We start from the raw sequence: 25,695 nt of genomic DNA, 5'->3' as shown, positions 1-25,695 counted from the left end.
TCATTAATCTAGCTCACAGCCTTCATTAAACCTGCACTGTGGTGCTGCCACTCTGAGGGACACACATACACATCCACACACCGAGGCCTCTTTCTCCAACTGCTGACAATTACTGTTCTCCTGTCCCTTTCAGCACAATTACTTCTCAATTTCCCCCAGCTGATCACTCGCTCACTCTCACTACTATCCTCCGTTATTGCTCTCCACAGCCCCAGCCCTTAAAGCCAGATGCCTTTCTCTGCTCGTTTCCTGCTTAGTCACCATTTCTCACCTGCTTAATTTGTATTGTAAATACTATACATAAGAGATGACTTTACGCTTTATTACTTTACCTCACACACTTACCATTGCCATGTCAACAAGTCGGCTATTTTCCAAAGTGCTACATTCTTGTTAAGACATTTAGATTACTAAATATTTACACCTCCCCCTGAACAGGTGTACGCTTTGGGAAAACCATCAGAAACCACATAGAAAGCACAGTTTGGTTAACTAAGCTAAAAATTCTAAACTATACACTGTGATTTTTCTCACAGCTCTAATAATTGTCCTGGTTTTAACTCTTGAGCATGAAGCTGAACATCCACAGCTCCAGCTCAGTGAGACTCAGCAGCTGCCCAAACATCTAAACTGATCTGCTGTTGTGTCAGTTTGCTTGAATTTATCATTTAAAAAGCTGCATATTTGGTTTTCTCTGGGAAATATTAATGAATACACCGACAGTGGCTGTAGATCATTTTTATTCAGGTTAATTCGTAAACATTGTTTTCTTCTAGGCTGGATATTTCTTCCATAGAAAAAGTCAAAGCAGCTGGTGCTGCGTTTCCATGGCAGCAGATTTACTGATTTGGTTCTGAACAAGTTATCATCTTGTTGACATACGGTTTAGTTAGTTGTTACTAGTTAAGACAAAACTTACTGATTTGGGGTGCAAGTAAATTTAGTAAAACAGTAGTTTGAAACAAACTAGTAAAGACTTTATTTCCAAATTTATGCAAAACTGGTGCAACCCAGTTATTTATTAAATTTTCACCTTTTCAAATGAGAAAGTCTTCAAGGACTAGTACCTGGCTAATATGTACACTAGAATGTAAGCATAAGCAGCATTTTGATAAGGTAATTGCTAGTTTTAGAGACATTTAGTGTAACAGTTTAACAGTGTAATGTTTGCTCATATTTTTACACTCAAGTGAAAATAGAGAATTTGCTTGACCCAACGCATCAATGTGTGTGTGAGTAGAAATCATCTTAGTGTCTGTTACGCTAGTAACAGTTCTAGAGTCTGCTTATTTAGACCTAACTAGAGCAGTTACTAAATCAGTATTCAGATTTATTTGTGACATAACACTGGATACAGCATGTCAGTGTTATGAAAGTAGTCCATGGAGAACACAGATTTTAGACTTATTTTATCAGATTATTAATAATCATATTTGCAATTTTACAATGTTACAAGTAATATGTTGTTTTAAAAAAATGGCTTCCTCCAGACACTGCAGACAGGTGGACTAAAATGTTCATTTGCCACCTTTTTTATAAATGTCTATTGGCTTTGGTGAATCTGATGAACCTCCCCCCTTCTCTCTCTCTCTCTCTCTCTCTCTCTGGCTCTCTCTCTCTCTCTCTCTCTCTCTCTCTCTCTCTCTCTCTCTCTCTCTGGCTCTCTCTCTCTCTCTCTCTCTCTCTGGCTCTCTCTCTCTCTCTGTCTCTGTCTCTCTCTCTCTCTCTCTCTCTCTCTCTCTCTCTCTCTCTCTCTCTCTCTCTTTCTCTTTCAGGTCAGCAGGTGCTGGGACTGGTGGAGAATCAGAGTGATTGGTATTTGGGGAATCTGTGGAAGAACCATCGGCCTTGGCCTGCTCTAGGCAGAGGATTCAACACAGGTGACTCGGACAGTTAGGAGCTGCATCTGTGTTGTAAAATGTCAGGCAGCACCGCACATGGTTCATGCAAACCCTTCACACACTTCTTTAATGATCAGATATTTTGATCTTTTCCTCAAAGCAGAGATGTGTAAACCCTCTTTAAGAGTGAGCTGAGATCCTTTTTTGTGTCATATGTTGACCTGTCAGTTTCATGGAGAAGTGCCTTACAGTGACTGGTTTTAATGTATTAGAGGATAAAGCAGGGAAATACTTGCTTGTTTGTTTTTTCCCCTCACTCATCTAATGTTCTCCACTGTAGGACCAAAGAGGACCAGGAGAATTACTTTAATCTTCATGCTTATTTATATTGACAGCAAAATAAAAAAGCTCGGAATATACTTGCATTTTATTGTCATAAACACTGCATTTGTCAAGAGGTTTCTGCAGGTACACAGGAAATGCTGTGAAGATGTACTACTTCTTGACTGTTTCTTCTTTAATAAAACCACTTGAAGCTCTAAAAAAAGACAGTTCAGTTTTTTGCAACAATATAAAAGCTTTTATTACTGATATTAGAAGAATAATCTCCAAGTGCCGGCATCCCTCCTGCAGTAGTTGTTCTGCTGCTTTGGTAACAGATGGAACACAGTCAGGTGTAAAATGTTTATCTGTGAAGCCCTTTCCCTCAGAGAGGAAACCTAATGTTTTTTCTTTTTGTTCTTTATTTGTGTTCTTAGAAAGTTCTGATGGTTAACTCCCATATCAGGCATGTGTGTATCAGTCTTGCGGTTCGTCATTTACACATATTACTTATTTTTTCCTGTATGAACACAAACCGCTGTATCATTTTCAAGGAAAGTCCTTTGTGGTCTATCTTAACTTACCTTTCTGAGCTTCTCCATATGTATATCTTTGCTCTTGTGGGCTACGTTCACATTACAAGCTTTACTGCTCACCTCTGAATTTTGCTCAGACCATTCTGGAAGTTTATATCTCAGTTTGTAAAAGGCACATTGTTGTCATTAATGTGAACACATCTGCCCTGAAATGACTCTCATAAACACCAAATTAGGCTTGAGCAGATGACAATTATGACTGCAGTCGTCCATAGCTTTCATCTGTCGCAATCATCAGTCAAGTTGGATGATTTAAATATCTGAAAACTCACTGTTCAGTCTTTTTTAATGTGCAGCATTATTCCATGTCCTGAATCAGGTCTGATATGTTGTCTGGTTTTAGAACAAAGAACAGTGTGGTCATGCCTGTTAAACTGATAAAGCCGTGCTGCAGCCTTCCACTCGCAGAATGACACGAATGAGAGCTTAAATGATTTTTACCTTGTGATAACATCAGTTAATAAAAACAAAAATGGCAACATATAGCCACAGTAACAGTAGCCTTTAGGTTACTTCACATGGGTAAAAGATAATTCCATTAATGCATTAAAAAATTAAAGATGGTTTAATATAAAATGCTCAGTTTTAGAGAAACGCATAGAATTGTTCACAGTGGTGGTGACCAGACATCCAAAATTTTTAATGCTGCTAAAAGCTACCTTATAGAAAGTTATTCAATTAAATGGCTACATATATGTTGCCTGATATCGGACACATGATTTTAGGATAGATTCAGATAAAATGTATGGTGGAAAGGTACATGAAATATGTTACAAGACAGAATAGTGCCCAAAGAAGGCTTAGATTTTCTGATTTACCACTGTTTTACTAACAACTTTACACATAAAAACGCTATTCTGAATAATAAGCAGAGTGGCTATAGTTGCATTGTAAACATTGCAACTCCTGATTCCTGTCAGCTCCACCATAAAGAAATCTGTGCTGAGCTACAAACCACCATCACACAACACCATTCTGAATGACTTTGCTTACATGTAAGAGGTTGTATTATGCAAACATTTTTGAAAAGCAGTGAAACAGCATCAAGGTCAATTGTGTACATGTGCTTTTTCTTAAACAGATCTTGAGTATGAAGCTGGAGGTGCATAAAGGAATGATGAAACGACTAAATACATAGTAAAGACCACTGTGGGGACAACTTTTGCTCAGCAGTTTTCCATAGTGCTTTTTTGCCATTAACTTGAGTGTCCTCAAAACTGTTTAGCTAAGAGCGTACTCTACTCTCTGAAATGTCGTTCCCTCTTCAGTTCAAGATTCATCATCTGTCCATATCAAACATGCAGCTACGGTCAGTTAACTATGAGTAGATGCCATGATTCAGGCAGTCCAGCATGATTGCTGCCACACTAGTGAAATGGCATAGCTCTCATTACACTGCTGTCACATTATTCAGTCCACTGTCACACCGTGTTCCCTAATACATCCATTCTGCTTAAAGTAATCAGACACTCATCACCACATGGGCGCACTCTTAATGTGGGTTTTTACCCTAACTGTGTGGCTGACAGCTGGGTGATAGCATGTTAGCTCTAAGCTCTGTTTAGAATGGCATTATCAAGGTCATGATTAGTGAAAGGGCATCTGCGTGGCTCATCTTAATAACACTTAATGACTCTCTCCTGCTGTGCTTTTATGTGCCTATGTGTTACAGGTGTGATTCTCCTGCTGTTGGATCGTTTGAGGAAGCTCAGATGGGAGCAAATGTGGAGACTGACAGCAGAGAGGGAGCTGATGAGCATGCTGTCAACATCACTAGCAGATCAGGTACAAACACACTGTCTTTCTTCTTCATATAGTATGCAAAAGATAGTCTATCCCTGGTTAAATGGCTTAAATGTGTTGTTGATCTTCTATGTGACATTTTTGGGTGAATTTTAGATCACATTCTGTTCTGACCATTTTTTTTCAAACTAAGATGGCATCAGATCTCTACTTAGTCCAATCTTAATGGAATGTGTTTTTGTATTTGCATGACGGAGTTGTTCCCATATTAATCATTTTCACAAACTAACGCTAAAGTCATCGGAAAAAATTCTGTATAATGTAATGATTGAGATGCAAATGTTGCGTGTTCAGAGTGGTTTGATGTGAAATGGAAACTCGGATTTCTTTACAATGGTTGTGATAGGAACTGAGAGTCACGTTGCCTACAACACAAATATAGCCGTGTACCAAATAGATCATTGAATCTAGTTTTCATATGTAATGTTGTTGATGGTAAAATAGTAATGAATCAGAATACAGTTTTCTTTGCTGACTGTTGCGTCAGCACCCTGCACGTTCCTCTCCACCATTCATGTTGTTTAAAAAAATGTTTTCGTCCAAAACTTTTATCTCAAATGTATTTTAAAGCAGCAGCAGTGTATTCATAACCATTTCCTGTAATATCATTGTGTGAGGGTATCTTTTAACGGTGTTAAACACTTCAGTTGTCTGGTTCCTGTCACCAGCACTGAACAATTCTGACGGGTCATGTTTCTCTGGAATGGCAAATTTTACATCAAACCACTGTTTATATCTTACCCATTTCATTATGCAGAAATTTTGAAAAACAACATTTCTGCATTAAATTAAAACAATTCCCCTCAGCACATGTAAACACTGTTTTTCTATGGGACACATTAACCATTATAAGTCACAGTTACAGCTGATTTTTAATTTTATACCTCATTAAAACAGAGGAAGCAAGTTTTTGTCATTTCTTGCTGGGGCAAAATGAATTGCATACTCAAATCTGTTGATGTTGAATTTAGAGCAAATGTAAACAATTTAATAGCAGTCTATATAATTAAATATCCAATATTTAATGAAGTGTTGTAAAATACCAATTCTAGACTCCTAAGAGTTAAGAAAAGTTCACACACTATTATTATTATCATTATTATTTACAGACTACACCACAAAGATATTTGAAAGCTCATTAGCCTTGATAAGCTTTCTTGTACAGAACGTACTTGATGTCTTTAAGATTAAGAGACCCTTATTAGTCCCACAACGGGGAAATTTCACCTCCACATTTAACCCGTCCATGAAGTGAAACACCACATACACTGTAGTGAGCACACACACACTAGGGGGCAGTGAGCACACTTGCCCAGAGTGGTGGGCAGCCCAATCCACAGCGCCCGGGGAGCAGTTGGGGGTTAGGTGTCTTGCTCAAGGACACCTCAGTCATGTCCTTGAGCAAGACACCTAACCCCCAACTGCTCCCCGGGCGCTGCGGTCTTTAGAAAGTGAATGAAATCATTTAAAAATGTGTTGTGAAAAACAGGGATGAGCTTAATGGCAAAACATTGTTTTGATGGCATTTTATGAACTTTAGAGTGAAGCAGCATGAAGCCTGACCTACTGCAGGTATGTTGCTCCAGCCTCTATCATTTTGTGTTCACTGCTGTGAACAGAATGTCTGATCGACAGTACAACTCCAAAGTTGTCATACCAGACCGTTTCTGAACCGAGCTGCTTTAATGCAGCTCTCTGCCCATACCTTCTCCTGCAAAACCACAGTCTGCGCTTCTACAGCCTTAAGCGTTTGGTTATCCACCATCACCAAACACTCGGGTTCAGATCTTTCATTTTCTCCTCAAAGGCCTCTGCCCTCTGTTGCTCTCCCACTGGTGCTCTCTCTCTCTCTCTGAGACACATCTCTCTGAAACTCTCAGAGCACCTCACAGTCATTGTTTTAACAGGTTCTCTTTTAGAGTTTTCTTCTCTCCAGATCTTCAGTCTTTGATGTTCTCTCCCCAAGTACTTTACTTCCATTTGCCCTCATACCATTCCAGTTCATTTTGGAGGCCATTCTGTGACTATTCTGCATCATTATCTGGTCAGCAGGGACAACTTTTCAAGTAAATGGTTAAGAATGATTTGAGATCTTAGGTCAAATATAAATCAGATGCAATACTGTGACTGTTACTGAAAGTAGGGAAAGTAGGATATATAAATTTAACAGAGAACTACACAAAAACCTTCAGCAGTAAGTACAACATCAGAACTGTTAGTATCCATTTTTAGTTTTGTGCAACTATTACCTCTTTAACTCTTGCGTCCTTTCAGTCTTAAAACCAACAATCTACAGCTGCATCTTCCCAACTAAAGTTGTTTCCAAAGAAATCACTGAAATGATGTTCCTCCTCAAAGGGACACCAACATTCATTTAACCAGCTACCCAAACACACCTGATCTGCAGGATTGTTTCTCATGTGCTTCCAAAATGGCAAGGGTATAATTCTGAGGACATTAGATATAAAAATCCACTTTTGAGTTCCAAAAACAGGAGTTCAAAACATTATTAGAAGTCGTAGTGGAAAAAATGGAGCGCCTAACCACAGTGCAGGACCTGGTAGACCACCACAACCGTCACTATCAGATAAACAGCACTTAAAGCTTTCATCTTTTAGAGAAGGGAGAAAATCGAGCCCCACGCTTGTTTCAGATCTGAAAACTATATCTATATGTGCAAAAATTTGAGAACATCAACACTTCATTAAAGGAATATCCTTTATTAAAGGAAGTTTCCAAAATATGAAAAAATACAGAGAAAATGTGACTCTCTACAACCACACAAGACCTGGTAGACCACCAAAACTGTCACCGTCAAACAAAGAGTACTTAAAGCTTTGATCTTTGTGAAAATCAAGCTCCTCTTGCTGTAAATCTGAAAAAATCTACAGGTATTTTCTGTCCTTCCACTGTGAAAAAACAACTTAATGGTATGGGTGTAAAAAGATGTGTAGCTGTCAAGAAGCTGTTATTGAAAAAAAAAATAAACAGACAAAAATAAATAATTTTAAAAAATGCTCTAGAACACCAAAACATCAAACATCAGATGTGGCGTACGATTTTATGGACTCTAAATTTGTAATTGGGATTACTTTGATCGTGAAATATGAAAAATGCAACAAACCTCTAAGACCCAACACTGCAGATTTATTTGAAAAGCCTCCTGAAAATCTTTATAAATAATGGAAGCTGCAATAAAGGTAAAAGAGTGGACACAGTAAGTACTGATAATTTTGATATTCTGTTTAGTTGTTGAGGCTTCTGTGTAATTTTCTGTTAAATAGGTTTTTCTTCTTTTTTTCCTGACACGAAGAAAAATGAAGTTCTACTTAATGACCATTTTGACAGGAAATTAATTAAATGAAAGGGTGACCCCTGACTTGCCTTCGATTGCCTCAAATATTCAACTGGGGATGTGGCTAGCCTAAGATGGAATTTGCTAGTCTGTCATCACCAAGCAGAGTTGATTAGAACAGATTATACGCTCGTTTCATTTTCACATTTGGCAGTCTTGCGCATTGTAGTGTGTCAGCTCTTTGATCTGCCTCTCAGGACGCAGCATAGTTGAACCCAAGTACCCTTGTTCCACTGAGGGACTTCTAATTCTCGGCTCATGTAATAATATCTTCATATAATAGCTGCTTTATACTCTCCTTTAACTTTTTGTCAGTCTTTCATGTTTAAAACAAACAATGAAGTTGTTTTCTTTTTCTGTTGTTTTCTTTTTTTCTGTGTTCTAGAATTTGATGGGGATTTACATGTTTAATTAAGCAGCACATGTTGTTTCAGTTTGTAAGAAAGTATTACATATAGGATAATAGTCCTGCACAAGTATCACAGTACTGCATTACTGATATTACAATGCTGAAATATGCAAGTGAGCCTCTAAACACTGAACGCTTTGTGTGATTGTGTGCTGGGAGTGTCCTGACCAATCACAGATGTCCTCTGGATGGTTGAATGAATCAAGGCACTCACATGAGCCAAAAAACAAAAATCAGTTTGATCATGCAGGCCTGTCATTAACCTCATCACATCAAGGGTTTGCCAGAGTTTTTTTTATATTGCCAAGCATATCACAATCACAGTATGCAGCCATATAAGTGTCTCTCGGGTAGTTGTGGGTTGGTGGAGTTGGTCGCTTCTTCTTGTTTTTTTGTTTTTTGTTTATGCTGCGAAGAGGCCTGTCAGCCCACGGGTCTGTTTGGATGTGATGTAATAAGATGTGAGCTCTGGTGTTGTGCTTTGCAGGATATCTTCAATGCTGTTATCAAACAGAACCCCTTCCTGGTTCACCAGCTGCCCTGCTTCTGGAATGTCCAGCTGTCTGATCACACCCGCTCCGAGAAGTGCTACAAAGATGTGTCTGACCTCAAGGTGAGTGGTTTGCGGGAGGCTTTTTGTGTGCATATGAGACAGGGGATTCTAGACAAATGGTGTGCAAATATGTGCAAGTAAGCATTTTGATGCCCATAACATCTTTGTGTCATGATTGATGTATATGATCAGAAATTGCTTTATTGTTTTATATGAAATTAATTTTTTTTATAAAATGAAATAAAAAGAAATTGTGGAACCCCAAATTTGCCTTTACTTAGCCTCATTATAGTGTCTTTAACCAATATTTGATAGTGCCAATGTTCACAGTGCAAACTCATAAAAGCACAGTCAGGTTCATAATTATTGGCACTTTTGGTAAATAGTGGGGTGGGTCATTAAAAAATTGTGGTTAGTATGAAATAAATCTAACTACTAATTAAAGTAAGTTTAAAAAAAAAACAAACTTATTTTCCTTTCAAAAAAAGGATTGTCTTAATTATTGGCACCCCTGCATTTGGGCAACGACTCTTTACCAGCATAACAATGAGCAAACAATCTGAGACCACTCTGTAGTACAAAATTTCTCCAGATCCTCCAGGGTTCTAGATTTTGGAGATTGTTGAACCTAAAATGCTACAATATTTTGTAAATATCTAACTGTGATCCTTCTAAATAGTTTTGCCTCTTTAACCATTAGGGTTGGGTAGTATGACAGTAAGATGATACAGTGGGTGAAATAAGTATTGAACACGTCACCAATTTTCTAATTAAATATATTTCTAAAGGTGCTATTGACATGAAATTCTCACCAGATGTCTGTAACAACCCATCCAATCCACACATGCAAAGAAATCAAACCATAGATGTCCATAAATTATGTGTAATAATGAGAAATGACACAGGGAAAAAGTGTTGAACACATGAAGAAAGAGAGGTGCAAACAGCCATGGAAAGTCATGACACCAACTACAATCTATCAGTAATTAGAAAGCAATCCTGCCACTTGGTGCAAATTAATATCAGCTGGTTCAACTGATGGCCCATCTCATTACCAAGATGCCACAGAAGAAACATCTCATGATGCGTAAAACCATGAGATCTCTCGAGACTTTCGCAACCTTATTATTGCAAAACATACTGATGGCATTGGTTACAGAAGAATTTCTAAACTACTGAAGGTTCCAGTGAGCACTGTTGGGGCCATAATCCGGAAGTGGAAAGAACGTCATTTCACCATAAACCAGCCACAACCAGGTGCTCGCCACAAGATTTCAGACAGAGGAGTGAAAAGAATTATCAGAAGAGTTGTCCAAGAGCCAAGGACCACTTGTGGAGAGCTACAGAAAGACCTGGAATCAGCAGGTACAATTGTTTCAAAGAAAACAATAAGTAATGCATGCAACCGCCATGGCCTGTATGCACAATCACCACGCAAGACTCCATTGCTGAAGAAAAAGCATGTTGAAGTGCGTTTAAAGTTTGCTCAACAACATTTAGACAAGCCTGTGAAATACTGGGAGAATATAGTCTGGTCACATGAGACCAAAGTTGAACTCTTTGGATGCCATAATACACACCATGTTTGGAGGTCAAAAGGCACTGCATATCACCCCAAAAACACCACACCAGCAGTGAAGTTTGGAGGTGGGAATATCATGGTGTGGGGCTGTTTTTCAGCTTGCAGCATTGGCACGCTTCATATAATTGAAGGAAGGATGAATGGACAAATATATCGAGACATTCTTGATTTAAAAAATCTGCTGCTATCTACCAGGATGGTGAAGACTAAACGAGGGTGGACATTTCAGCAAGACATTGATCCCAAACACACAGTCAAGGAAACGCTTAGCTGGTTTCAGAGAAAGAAAATAAAGCTGCTAGAATGGCCCGGCCAATCACCTGACGTGAATCCAATTGAAAATCTATGGAAGGAAATAAAGCTCAGAGTTTATAGAAGGAGCCCACGGAACCTTGAGAATTTGAAGAGAATGGGCCAAAATCACACCTGAGCAATGCATGCGACTAGTTTCTCCATACAGGAGGCGTCTTGAAGCCGTCATCACCAACAAAGGCTTTTGTGTGAGGTATTAAATGCATTTCAGTAAGCGTTCAATACTTTTCCCCTGTGTCATTTCTCATTATTACACAACTTAATTCATGAACATCTACGGTTTGATTTCTTTGCCTGTGTGGATTGGATGGGTTGTTACAGACATCTGGTGAGAATTCCATGTCAGTAGCACCTTTAGAACTATAGTTACTTAGAAAACTGGTGATGTGTTCAATACTTATTTCACCTGCAGTATTTTAGCATATTTAAAAATACTTGACAGTATTTAAAAATTATGACAATTATGTCAATTTTCTATTCTATGTCTGAACAGATCAATAAATACTTTCCACCCATTTATATTTTAGAGGGATGATAGGTGGCACTAACAGACACTCTGCCAGGAAAAACTTCAGAAAAATGTACGATAGGAGCTCCGCCATGGCAAAGAGCTAGACTTACAAGAACCACACACATGTTCTGCACACCCCACAGAACAAGTTCAATTTCAGCTTTCACTCCAACACCAGTCACTTTCTCTAAAAGATGCCCTATTCTAATGGTCATATTAGCATCAGTTATCTACAATTAAGCCTGTGCTGTGGTGTATTTTGCCCTGCTAATTAAGCTCTTCCAAACACCATAGAACAGGTTTGATTTAGCTTACTGTCACTCTGTTTTGCTCTCTCAAACATTTTTATCATCTAAATTTGTGTCAACAGGGTACCAATTTTCAGAATCAAATCTGTACTGTGATTGGTGGCATTGTTGCGTCTATAGCCTGCTCACTAAGCTAACGCTAAAGTGGCATATCATGCTACAGATTCGAACACCACAGAACAGGTTTAATTTTGCCTTTTATATCCCATCAATTGTTGCTCAACTTCACTCTTTAAATCATTGCTTTTTTACTCATTTAAACTTGAGTCAGTGCTTTAGCTAGCCAGACACGAACATGTCGAGTGGTTAGCATGCTAACATAGCTAATGCTAACCAGCTCCACTCTCCTAATCAACTGTTTAACATTTATCAATTGTTCGATAGATGGTTTGACATTTATTGTATGATGGCTTGAAAATTGTGCATTGCATTCACTTGTTAAGCATGTAGAAGCACATTTTTAATCTGTTTTGAAATAATGCTAGATGAGACCCGCAAAAACAGTACAAGAGAACATCGATTTCTGTGGACTGCCATAACCAATACGAGAGCTAAGCAATCATCTACAAATTACATCTCAAGTGGTGATCATCGGGGTCCAAGCATCTTACGAAGCCAGAAGAACACAAGTGATAGTCAAAGTTTTCAGAATTTTCTCTATTTATGATGATTTTTAATCAGGCTCAAAAGGAGATGTCTGCCAAGATTTCTACCAAATAGGCAAAAAAAAAGCTGTAAAATTTTTGGTCATGACTTGTATTTTTATTGTTGTTCAACTCAATGAACTAAATAATTACAAAGCCGTTACCCCTATAATTTATTTTCACAATACATCAGAAATTTCATGTTGAAATTACTAAAATTGTCGTATGGAACGGTGCCGTTGGTCCCACTACAGGGAACTGGTTTCATTGTCACGACAATGTGAATTAATTCAGTGAATTAGTTAATGCCGTGTGCCTGTCAAATAAAGTGTTCTGTAGCACCAGAACACTCGACAGGAGAAAGTCAGTTTTGAGAAAGCAGCTGAAGTCCTGTATTTAACCGATGAGAAAGAGGCAGATAAGGGAAGAGAGAAGGCAAATCTGTGATGGTGTATGTATGATTCCTTTCCTGCTGACTGTGACCATCTGCTCTCAGAGTGTGCGTGTGTTCTGTGTCCTCTGTGAATGGCTGAGTGACAGTAGAGGAATGGCTGCCTGGTGCCCCCTGCTCCTCCCTAACTGCAACTGCTGTTCTCTTTAGCAGCACTGGCTGTCTAACACTGACCTTTTTGCCTACACACACCTAGGTCCATCGTAAAAAACTGATGCATCTCATCGCCCCATCACAGCATGGCAGACTTGTCCTGTTTTCTCTGTCACACTTGCATGCTCACAACCAATTTTTATAAACACAGCTATTCCCTCAATTTGCCTCTCTGTCTGATTGGACAGGTGATCCACTGGAATTCTCCTAAGAAGCTTCGGGTGAAGAACAAGCACGTGGAGTTCTTTAGGAACCTTTATCTGACCTTCCTGGAGTATGATGGAAACCTGTTGAGGAGGGAACTCTTCGGCTGCCCGAGCAAGACTGACCACAACAGTGAAAATGTAGGTACAGGTGGAATTAAGAACAGTGAAAATGTAGATACTACTGATGTAAATGATCAACTGATCATCTATAAACAAATCTGTAAATCCCTATAACTTACTACTGTGTAAACAACATTAATTTCAGTCCCAATAAACAGTAGTTCCTATTTGAATATGTAAGTTTATCATTTAATTTGAAGAATGGTTTTGAATTATATGCATGATGGCAATTCATTCCACAAGATAAAAATAGTGTGGGCAATTGGACAACTATGATGTACCATATCAGAATATCAAAAGCATCTGCAAGTGAAGAGAACGGAAAACTACTCTGCCTGTGTTTTCTGAGTAAAAGTGTGATGTATGGCAGTGAAAGGAAATCGCACATGGGTGAAAATATTTATAAAGAAGGACGTGGTGGACAGCGATACCTTTCATAATAGCTACTGAGCTACACTGAGCCAAAAGCAGCCCTGGTCATGGCATTTATGTGCATTTTAACTTGGGCTAGTTAATGACTGGTAAATATAACTTTAAAACTTTTTGAAAAAATAACTTTCAGTAGCCCTTCAGTGTATATTTTAGTCATTTTGTCAACTAGTTAGTTAAGTTTGGTCATATTATCAGTTTACACAAAACCATGTTCTTTAGTAGTATGTTTAGCAGGGATTTAGGCTGTTTACTGCCCCATATATCAGTTCCATGTTCCACAGTCTATACAAGGAAATCTTTTTAATATCTCTTTTAAATAAGCAATTAATGTTAAGACCCGAAACTATCCATTTTGTACTTGATATTTTGATCGATCACATACTTGGTTTTAGGTTTGTTTAATGATGCTGACTAATGATGGTTGGTTATTGGTAAAAATAATTTGTCAAAATGTGCAACCTGTGTAGGCATAGGTATAGTAAATAACAGCCACGGTGTAAGTACAAAAAGAATTCCAATGACAGATGGAAAAATAAATTGCAGCAAATACACAAATTTAAATAGCACACTGCAGATGACTTTATATAAGTCATCTGCAGTATATAATTGCCTTTGAATTGATTCAGTGAACTGTCAAGTTGCATTAAAATTACATTTCAGCAACTCGCAAGTAGTTGCATGAATGTTTCCCTGTGTAGTGCCAGCCTAACATGAGAATGTAAAGCCTGAATTATACATCTGCGTCCATGTATCTGCCAACATGTCCAGGCACTGTGTGCAGAAGTTTGCGTAGGTGTCTGCCAACATACCTCCACATGAATGTGAGCACAACCAGGATTTACAAAAAAAACAAAAAGGAAATTCTCATATTTTACCTCTCTCTCTCTCCAAGAGTGAATACTCACATCACTGTGCTGTGTAAAATCTTGAAAATGGCTCATATACCCATTTGGAATATCTTTGACCAGGGGTTCCATTTGACTTTGTACTAATTCTGGTTCTTATTCTGTCCAAACACAACTGGATAGCCAATCAGTATTACACAGCTCCACAGATTCACACAACTTCTGTACCTGTAGCAAAGGTTAATGTTTCTATAGGGTATGGTGAAAGGCCAAATGAGAATGAATCTCTCTCTCTCTCTCTCTCTGTCTCTCTCTCTCTGTCTCTCTCTCTCTGTCTCTCTCTCTCTCTGTCTCTCTCTCTCTCTGTCTCTCTCTCTCTGTCTCTCTCTCTCTCTCTCTCTCTCTCTCTCTCTCTCTCTCTCTGTCTCTCTCTCTGTGCTGTGAAATGACAGATGCCTCTGTGGGTGAGGGACACAGATGGGTCTTTCATGTGACTGCGTGCGTGCGTGTGCGTTCATTCTAGGTCGTTCTCTCCCCTCATAGCAAGAACAGCAGGTGGTCTTTATAATGAGACACTTTTTTGTAAGGCATGTTGAGTGTGTGTGTGTGTGTGTGTGTGGGGAAGGATCAGAGGAGTGTGATATGGGCTGCGTCCCTGCAGAAGGGACGTCAGCATCTCTCGCTGTTTACAGTGTGCAGCCCCCACTGATGTATCCTAATCTGTTTTATTTCATCATTACTTACTGTTGAATTGCATTTTATATTTATAGGTTTGTTGTATATTATTCACACACTGGAGTGTGTAAACAAAGATGTGACGTTCCCACCAATCTGGATGGAATATGCATATTGTTCCAAGATTTCCAGTACATCTCCAGGTTCCTCAATTAATCAAATCATTCTTAGCTTGACAGTTTCTAGGATGGCTTTAGCATGGCTTTTGTCGCACTAATCAATTTAATGGGTACTTCTTAACTGTAGAAACACGCTGTTCACTTGATTTTGCTGAGTTTGAGAAGCTATTTAAATCACATTAATGGAATGCTTGGGCTAATGAAGTCACTCAGGAATTAGCTGGCCCAGCTTTCTTCAGCTTTGCGTGTTTCAGCCACAAATAGATTAAAGCAGTCCAGTGCCTTACAGTGGATGAGAGATTTATTAATTTGTTTTGAATGTAATTTTTAAACGTTACTCATGGTGACACCTATACTATTGTGTATAGAGCTGTGCATTAGATGGAAATGTTCTAAAGCCCAACAAATCATAATTCCCTCAGGCAGAGCCCCAATTAAAGGCACTGCTTAATATTAATGAAGACTATAAGAAGAAAAAGTGTCAAGCATCTGAACATCATCTCTTGATTGTCCAAATATTGAAGAATTCCATACCAGAGAATAAAAATGTACTATTCAGTGCTGCTTATACTACAGCTGGTAGTTGTAGTATTAAAAATTGACTTCTGATGTAGTTAAATCTCACCAATCTTTCTGACCGTTTTCTCAGCTTCAGAAGACTCTGCTGGAGCTTGATGAAGACGACCCGTGTTACGAGTTCCGACGGGAGCGTTTCACCGTTCACCGCACACACCTATACTTCCTGCACTACGAGTACGAACCCAGCGCTGACCAGACTGACGTCACCCTAGTGGCCCAGCTCTCTATGGACAGGTATACATGATTACGTATAGCAATATTATATATTAATACTTCCAGTTGTATGAAAAGTTTGTTTTTGCTTTGATTGCAGAGTAGGCAGATTTCAGATAATAGACAAAATAGGAACAAGATATAAAAAATATATAGAATATGGCTCACTTTCCTGTACGTTTTCTACGTGCTCTATGTCAGATTCAGCAGTTGCATGAAACTTGAGAAATGCTGAATGCAACATGGTAAAAATGAGCAAGCATTTATGAGAATTTTGAAGTAGCATAGTTAATGCTACAGAAATGCCATAAACATAGTATGTAAATAGAAATAAGCCACAAGAAATCGTTTAAATCGGTGTCCAATCATATCCATAAATGGTCAGTGTGGCTGCAGTTTTTTTGTACCAACAAAATGATCAGTTGTTTGAAGCCTGAGTGATTAATTAAACAAAGGGAGTCAGTTGACCTCCTGCTCATTGCGAATGAAAACGTGCAGCCACACTGGCCCTTTGTGGATAAGATTGGGCACCCCTGGTTTATATAAAGCAAGGAACTAAACACATTTCTGTAGAAATATGAACACTGAGGGCAGCTTCAATAGCCATACTACTATATTATTCAAATAGTACTCTAACAGAATAATCTCAACATAAATAACAAGAATCATATACGTCTCTGTTTGTTCATAAGCAGCTAATAAGTTCAGTCATAGTGAGAATTCTGGCTGTTAGATTTTACTCAAGCTGGAGCTTCACAACCGCATTAGAGCAACCAAACAGTAATGCACTGAAGTAGTTTATTCTCAAAGTAAGGAAGGCATGTGCTAACAGAATAATCGACTTCAACAGCACTCCAAAACACGCCTGACTTATATTTGTTCTAGCGTTAAGGGTCTGGCAATTTTGGGACGAACCTAATTGTATGCCTAATTTAAAATGCAGATTGTTGCTGATGTTAATGCTAAATGTGTAGCATCTTCAGTTTTAGGCATACTTATTATTTATTTATTTATTTGACAGTTAAAACATGTTTTGAATGAGGAGATGAAGGTTGGAACACTAACTGCACATTCTGTCTTTGACAGGGGTCTCTAATTCCTGATTGCTCACGCTGATCGTTTCACGGTTGGGGCAAACTGAGTGCTGAGCAGAGCTGAGCCACTCAGTAATTTAGCACAGCCAGCGTATGTGAAATGCTGGGTGCGTGTTGTTTGCCCTCAGTAAACAAGGTCTTTGGCGTTCCAATCATAGCCCAGAGAACTGATTTTACTCATTTAGTGTAGGCAGTGACTGAACAGATATGAGCTGCGGACTCTCCTGATATGTGATACTGATTCTAACCCTCTATATCAGCCTTTCTGTGTCTGAAACGGCGATTGTTTTATCTCTGTGAAGTTTTTTTGATGCAACCTTACAAAAATGTTCTTTCAGATGAGGTTTTTCCATCCTCAGTGGTCTTTGCAACCTTTGATGTCTAACAATATTTATCTGCATTTAAATAACTATTAAAATGGATGATTTCCATTTATAAATTGTGCAGTATCAGTTTGCCAATGGGGTCATGTGGCAAGTTTCAAGTGAAGCCAAGGCATCTCCACACTGATAGATTTTCAGTTTCGGATCACGGCTTCAGTTTTATTATCAGTGTGAGAAAGTTGTTCGTTTCCTCTGGTCCATATTGATAAGCACGAGAGAGTAAGAGAGCAGTGAAAGCCTGCAGGCCTTTTTCTCTGAATTGGTATTCACTGCTGTGCACCAGCCTTCGCTCACAGCCCACTGTCTCATTAGATCTCAAAACGCTGTGATAGGTCAGCTTCAGACAGAGGCGCTGACCGAGTCGGTTCTGATTGAAGAGGAATCACCAGGAAAGGTCAAGTTTTAGGTCACTCCTGCCCACCCCTCTTTAAGGAAGGCAGCTTCAGGTTGCAGCACTGCCTGAGCCAGTTTTGCCTGAGGAATCATTGGAAAAAGTCAAGGTGGTGGGTCTGGGATATTTAATCTGTTTTGAAGCAGGCAAAAATAATATAAAAAGAAGGGCAGACTCCTATTGCTTTTTGCCAAGTGGCTGTCCTCTTTGACTAAAGATGCATCAAGTGTCATGTCAGTTAGGTTAAATAGATTTTTTTCTTAATGCTTAATGAACATTTTTGTCACTGTTGTCGTTGAAATTGACATGTTAATCCTGATCTTTGTGTTCAGAGAGGAGAACATCTCTAAAGAAATCTATGCCCATCTTCACTCATGCTGACCCACAAATTGACTCGAGAGGAAACCTAATAACAACTTGAATTGATGGTGTTCTCAAAGGATATTTAGCTGCAGAATAATCAGCTTTTGTGTGCAGCCTAAACTGCTTCACTTCAGTTCAAACCTTGTTTCAGGGACTTGTTACTATGAACAAAGGGAAGATTGTTAAATTGAGTCAGTTCATTTTAAGCATTTAAAGGGGGTCACTGTGAACAATGAAGGTTTTTTTTGTCTTCATCTTTTTTCGTTCTAGTACTCTGAGAAGACATAAGTACTAGAAACTGATTTTCCTCTGGATAATTAATCACCCAGATCTTCATTAGACAGTTCTTCAGAAAAGCCTGATCTTGTTTATTGTCCAGTCAGTCCCGAAAACATTCCTATTTACTGTCATGACGTTCAGAGCAGGTTACAGGGTTCAAAATGAACTGTCCCTCAACTTGTCAGATTGGACATGTAGAATGAAAACAATAGCATTGAACAAATTTTTGTGAAGAAAAAAAAATATATAGGATGCATTTAGATTAGCTTTGGTTAGCTGATCAGCTAGCCTTGCAAACTCTAAAAATAGCTTTGTCTGGTGTAAAGTGGTGTAGGGTCATGGTGTAGTGGCATTCTTTTTTCCTTTCTTAGCCGTTTAACCTTCAGCATGCTAATTAGTAAACTACCCAAGTGTTGATGTTGAGTCAGCAGAAATGTATACAGGATGGAGCTAAAGCCCGACAAATTCAATGTTATTGTTTTATAATATTTAGCATTTTAAAGTAGTTTACTGCTAAAAGTTATAAACAGTTCTGCCATTATTTCTGCTGCCAACGTCAACAGTTGCGTTCACATGGACCCTTGCCCCTCTGAGGGCTCATCGAACACACTTCACTTGATCTAAGAAAGCAATGGAATGACTTAAGATGGCATCAGGGATTTCTCCAAAGGGGAAATGACGAAGCCAAGTGAAAGAGGGTTTGTTAAAACCGCTACTGAAATGTAAAGAGTGTATATGAGATTAAGGGTGTAGCTCTTCTGTATTGCTAATTAGAACTGTTGTCTTATACATTTGTTGTGTATCAGTCTCCTGCACTCTTGACAAGTGAGCAGTATTTTTTTTGTATATGAAAGATCACAGAGATGGGAAGATTTTCCATAAAAATCTGGTGACTGCTTTCTGTTTTCACTTGCTACACCATGCAAATTGTTTCAGACACTGCTGTCCCAACTTAGCCTTTTTCTTGCCCCAGGCAGTCCGACCACTGGGCAGTCATTAATGTTGATTCCTGGGTTTGTTTGGCCTTTCTGCATACATTGTACTACACTCTGATGCAGATGAAGACTTGAGTGTTCGCCTCCTTCTCTGACATCTCTGAAAGCCAGCCAATTCTTAAGATATTGGCATTGATTTCAGATGTCAAGTGTTAGGACCCATGTCAGATTTACTGTTTATTTCCTTCCTGCAATCAGTGCCATTGAAGTTGTTGATGGAACTACACAGATTGACAATTGCATATTGAGAGTACTGTGACAAAGGACTGTAGAGAAATCCATATGCTGATATCTCCAAAATAGGTGCTGGCAGTGTTTAAAAGTCAAGTCAGTTTTTCTCTTGTCCGTCACTTGGTGCACTGTTGTCCTTACAGACTTGATAAGGTGAGAATGATGTCGGACTTTACTGGCTCGACTTGATTGAAAAGGTCATGGTGGTGAGAAAGGGTAAAAGGTTTGCTTTCCATTTTGGGCGATAAATCTACTTCCATCTAGTCTGTCTGTAAACAGCCTCACTGACAATCAAGGATGTATAACCTTTCTTGAGTACACCAGTTTGAAATGGCCTGCAATCCAGTTGATTAATCCAGACTTGTCTGACACCAGTAATACGGATGTACGTGTCAGAATTTTTTCCCTTTCACACTGAATCACTGAAAGGTTGTTTGTACTTTTGATCCAAGGCATTGTTTGTTTGCTGCAGGCTGCAGATGCTGGAGGCCATCTGTAAACACTGGGAGGGCCCCATCAGTCTGGCTCTTTACCTGTCTGATGCTGAAGCCCAGCAGTTCTTGCGCTACGCTCAGGGCTCCGAGGTGCTCATGAGCAGGAGCAACGTGGGATACCATATCGTCTATAAGGAAGGCCAGTTCTACCCGGTTAACCTGCTGCGCAACGTAGCCATGAGACAGGTCAACACCCCCTACATGTTCCTGTCTGACATCGACTTCTTACCCATGTATGGACTCTACGAGTACCTCAGGTGAGATTGCTGCTTAGAGTAGGGGTTGTCAGAACAGTTCTCCTATATTTATTCTACTTCAGTTCCCAACAAGCTAGGACATCGAGAACCATACATTACCTGGTTCAAGTGTAAAAGAAGATAGACTAGAACAAAAAATAGGTGCTGCTTGTGGGTCCAATGGGACTAGATTGAAGACTAGACTGCACAGGCGGCTAGCAGATAGCTAGCAAGTCTAGAAATGGGATTTCTGGTTGCTCTTAATGTTTAAAATGCTTAATGCTCTTAAAAGTAGGCTTTCAAATATTTGGACATCTATTATGAATGTTATTATATTGACTGGCTCCATTATTGTCATCTCTGTTATTGCCTGAAACACATTTGATATTTATCCTGCAGGAAGTCAGTGGTACAGCTGGACATGGCAAATACTAAGAAGGCTCTGGTGGTGCCTGCATTTGAGACCCTGCGTTACCGGCTGTCCTACCCCAAATCCAAGGCTGAGCTTCTGTCTCAGCTTGATATGGGCACCTTATTCACCTTCAGGTTTCCAACATCCTCTCACACATACATTTGCACTCACTGTTCTGGTTTCATGACATCAACCAACTTTTTAGACAGATTAACAATTTATAACTTCCTTCCATTGAGGAGGGAGCTGCCTAAGTAGCTACAAACTTTACAGATCGCAGGTTCTTTGGAATGTATTTTAACTTAAAACCTCTTTTTTACTGGTTTTGAAATTTGGTTTTCCAGCCTTGAAAGGGTGTGGGAAATAAGTGGCAGAACAGTCATATAATTTCCTTTTTCTCCTTGCAGTCCTCATCATATTGGAAACACTGAAGGGTCTAGGTCTGTTGTATTTTGGGTACTCAAGGCTTTAAACTGACTCATGCCACATCCCTCTCCTAAATACAGCAAAAATTGCTTTAAAACTATAATCACTGAAAATCTGTAGCCTACTATGTAGTACATTCACATAAAGAATTTATTACTTGTTGTTGTTAACTCATATTTAGTTAATAATGAAGTGGAGAACGATGTCAGCCTCGTTACTATGATGTGCATGCACAGCATGGTTGTGTTTCTCTTTTATTTCATGTATGAAAGATTAATGAACATACCAGCTCGCTGATCTTTGGAGTTTGTCTGCCATGTTTTCCAAATTTTCATGTAACTCTCAGTTGTTGTCTTGGCTGACAAGGATACATGCAATGGTAATTTTTTTTAAAAGCTTTTTTTGCTACAAAGACAAGCAGTTTCTACCAAGATGAGTCAAAGTCTGATTTAATCTTTTTGTATCTATTTGCTATTGTAATCTATGTGTTCAGGTATCATGTATGGACAAAAGGCCACGCTCCGACTAACTTTGCGAAATGGCGAACAGCCACAACGCCGTACAGAGTGCAGTGGGAGGCGGACTTTGAGCCGTATGTGATGGTGAGGAGAGACTGTCCTGAGTATGACCGCAGATTTGTGGGATTCGGCTGGAACAAAGTAGCCCATATTATGGAGCTGGATGCACAGGTAAACCAACTGTCATGACCTTTGTCAGCAAAAGACAGCTTTAGGCAGTTTGCCTCCCTTAATCTCAGTAACCAGAATTGCTGTAAAGCTCTCACTTCACAAAATAGCTTCAGTGAAGCAAACCAATGATTCTGTAGACCAGAAAATACTAATTTCACCTCTCCTCTCAAAAACTGCTACCTTTCCAGTGTGGGCTCCTTATAAATGACAGTCTGCACTGCTTAGGAAAAGGTACTCTTGGTTTCTGGTCAGAACGTTCTAGCAAGCAACATCTTAGAATAAGGCAAAGCTTGATTTGTCAAGCTTGCCCAAATGTGTGCTTATTGTTACATTTTTATGATCCCATATTTTGTAGTTGTTTTCCCTCGTTTCCTATGTAAAAGACCAAGTCCAGATTCTTTAAGCAAAGGTTATTTTTGCTGCATTTGCTGGTCAAGTTTAGAGTCATACCTAGCTCATAACCTCTTAAAGTACTGCCCTTTTTTGCAGTCAGATAGTGGGAGTACTCCCTCTTAAATGCTTAGTTTCTAATTTCAGACATGTGAGCTTCCTAAATAGGCAAAGAACGTGTGAACAGATATTTCTCTTTGTGATTGAATTTTAATTACTTGCACTATCATTGTATACATTGCTAATATCAGTCTTTTTCCCCTCATTAAAGTTTTTTCGACAGTTTACTCAAAATAACAACAGGACCTTTAACATATTTTGGTTACAGCAACTTGTGTATAACTTAACTACATCCTGTACTGTGTCACTAAGTCATTTTTATTTGGTTCTTTGTCACAGGAATATGAGTTTGTGGTTCTGCCGAACGCCTACATGATCCACATGCCTCATGCGCCCAGCTTCGACATCACCAAGTTCCGATCCAATAAGCAGTACCGCGTTTGCCTCAAGACTCTGAAAGAGGAGTTTCAGCAGAACATGTCCCGACGCTACGGCTTCGCTGCACTTAAATACATGACCGCAGACAACAACAGCTAGCAAAGCCAGCTCGTGTTTTACACTTTTGAGCTGGCAACATTAGAGATTAAAGTTAGGTGGCAATGTAGGCCCATAATGGACCTAATATTCTGATAATGGACAGTTGAGATAATGAGAAGTCAGAGGGTTGTGCTTAACCATTCTGTCATTCAGGGAGCTGACATGACCATTGTGACTTTTTTGTCACTGCTTTAGAAATAGCAAAAGTGCAATATCTTGCGTGTCTTCAGTTGGACACCATAGGGTTAAATGGTTAGCACTGGATGAGTTCAGTCAAGCCACTCTATGAAACGGAATTGGGACATCATTAACAACCGGGCAGGCAGAGATTTGCCATGGTAACCTGCATATAGCTACATAGGAATGCAGCTCTGCAGGGACTTAAGAGGACTCGGATGCCCTGAAACAGAAGGTGGTGTGTTTGTGTCCACTCATTGGGCACCTTTTTGCAGTATTAGCTGTCAGCAGAAGGTGGACACAAGGAGATCCCCAATCAGGCATTTAACTGGTAAATGCTGTAACTAGTATCTTATTGCTAAAAGTGACTGGTAAAGCATTAATGAAATTTGTTTAGATCTTCTATAGAGGAAAATTACATTGTTACCCACAAAAACTGTTTAACAAATGGTTTTGGATTTCAAAGCAATGGACTTGTGCAGAAAAAACTTTGATAGGTTAGATCATAGAGAGATTTTCTCTTAGAAGCACTGTGGCTCAAGAATGAGACCTTGGTGCATAGTAACTACTGTACGTTTGGAGGAAGTCAGGCTATCAGCATTGACAATCCAGATGTAAGATGGCAAACACAAAAAACCCAAAATGACTGGGTCACTCTGACAGCGTCCTTTTCTTTTTAAAGCAAAAACTCAAGAGTATTACACAGCAGTATTATGTTTTCATAAATTTATGCATAATTGTCCTAAAATTTCAAATGGATTATTTTTGTTGTCATGTTATCATGTATCAGTAATGTGTTTACATGTCTTGCAGCTGCATAAGCAAGCTAACAGAAATGCACTAACTCCATAGTGGAGTCAGATTGAGAAGATGTGTGTGTGTGTGTGTGTGTGTGGGGTTGGTGGGTTGTGTCACTAAGAATACACAGGGCAGCACTGGAAATGAAAGACAACTCCTACTGCCAGTATATGATGTACATACAATTGTGTACCATTTGGCAGGGATAGTTTGCACTTCTTTCTGTCTGTCCCTATGGTTAAGCTCATGCACCATGAGATGATAAACTTATGGAGACATCCTGTCTCAGCCACCTATGTTGTAAGAAATCCAATTCTCAGCTCTGAATGAGCAACAGTAATTATAATATTAGGCCTGACCACAAAATATCAAAACTAGGATTACTTTATTAAGGAGGAAAAAACCCAAATCCCCTCTCTTTCCGAGCAAACCTGGAAATAGTTTGGTTGTGCATTAACATTGGCAGAAATGTGGTACCTATCAGTACCTGCTGAATGTTGAGCAAGTAGCTCAAGGGCTTGAAGTATGTTTAGAACTTTACATCAAAGTCAGGTCCAGACATGCTCTTGAAACAGGGGTGAGCAAGACTGCTGAGAAGCTTAAAAAGTATGTGTATTTCAGTTTTGTTGTGTGCAGACAGGGTTGATGTGCATATGTGTGTGTGTTTTGAACAGCTTTGGATATGACTAGACGTAAGTGTGCAGGATAGCACTGACAGTTTTTTTTCTGTTACATGAATAAAAATGTTGGAAAAAATAATCTTTTCTTTTGCTTTTTTTGGTGGATTTGATTATTGTACCATCTGAACAAGTGGAAAAGCTGCGGTTGTCGTTTGCCTAATGCAGGTGTGTCCAATCATATCCACAAAGGGTCGGTGCTCTTGCAGGTTTCAACAAAGCAGGATCACACATGTTCAATTGTCTGAAGACTGAAACTAACTGATTAAACAAGTGGAATCAGGTGTGCTCCTGCTTGCTTGAATGAAAACCTGCAGTCACACCAACCCTTTGTGGATAAGATTGGACACCCTTGGGCTAATTAAACATTGGATATTCTGGAATACCTCAAGAGGACTGGGTAACCATGAGGGATAAAGTTAAGGAACATGACAAAAAAAACATTACAATCAGTAAAACTCATCACACAGTACTGTCCAACAGAGATAATCCTTCAAGTTAAAAGTGCTTTTAAATAATTTGTTCATTTTTCTGAGGTATTTCTGAGGAGATTAGATAAAAGATAATCCAATCGCATAAGCAAAGTAAAATAAGTAGAAAACAAGAGTTTCCAGAACTGCAGATGATTAAAAGGAACTGAGAAAATGGGACTCCTAACAACCATGTAAGACCTGGTCAACCACCAAAACTCACCATCAGAACACAACCTCTCTTTCACTGTGAGAAGACAACTCACTTAATGTGTTTGGAATTACTGCAGAATGAACTCTGGGGCTATAGAAAAGCACCCTGCAGAAGAATGGAAGTTAAATGGACACATTAAATCCTAAAAAATGATATTTAGTTGTTGAGGCTTCTGTGTAATCTTCTGTTAAATATACACTAATGAGCCAAAACATGACCACCTGCCTAATATGCTGTTGGATATGCTGCACTAAGAGTTCTGATACATGAACTCTACAAAACCTCTGTAGG

General features: G+C 39.1%; 2 protein-coding genes across 3 annotated transcripts in view; one reads left to right on the top strand and one right to left on the bottom strand.

Annotated features, from left to right (window-relative positions):
• The window catches only part of LOC108425352 (LARGE xylosyl- and glucuronyltransferase 1), an 88,864-nt gene extending 64,062 nt beyond the window's left edge, over positions 1-24,802 (top strand). For both annotated transcript variants that reach the window (XM_017693941.2, XM_037539914.1), the window contains 9 exons: positions 1,776-1,880; positions 4,431-4,543; positions 8,813-8,938; positions 13,028-13,183; positions 15,946-16,109; positions 20,297-20,575; positions 20,954-21,100; positions 21,886-22,081; positions 22,871-24,802. In XM_017693941.2, coding sequence (XP_017549430.1) covers positions 1,776-1,880; positions 4,431-4,543; positions 8,813-8,938; positions 13,028-13,183; positions 15,946-16,109; positions 20,297-20,575; positions 20,954-21,100; positions 21,886-22,081; positions 22,871-23,068 — 1,484 coding nt within the window. In that variant the 3' untranslated portion in view covers positions 23,069-24,802. The remainder of the gene's footprint in view (positions 1-1,775; positions 1,881-4,430; positions 4,544-8,812; positions 8,939-13,027; positions 13,184-15,945; positions 16,110-20,296; positions 20,576-20,953; positions 21,101-21,885; positions 22,082-22,870) is intronic.
• LOC108425354 (stimulated by retinoic acid gene 8 protein homolog) overlaps positions 1-25,695 on the bottom strand; it is a 69,251-nt gene that overhangs the window by 20,142 nt on the left and 23,414 nt on the right. The gene's annotated exons all lie outside the window — the stretch shown is intronic.

This window comes from Pygocentrus nattereri, chromosome 1, assembly GCF_015220715.1.
Source record: "Pygocentrus nattereri isolate fPygNat1 chromosome 1, fPygNat1.pri, whole genome shotgun sequence".
NCBI classification, from domain to species: domain Eukaryota; kingdom Metazoa; phylum Chordata; class Actinopteri; order Characiformes; family Serrasalmidae; genus Pygocentrus; species Pygocentrus nattereri.
The sequence above is the reverse complement of the archived record's forward strand: the minus strand, read 5'-3'. Positions and strand labels throughout refer to the sequence as shown.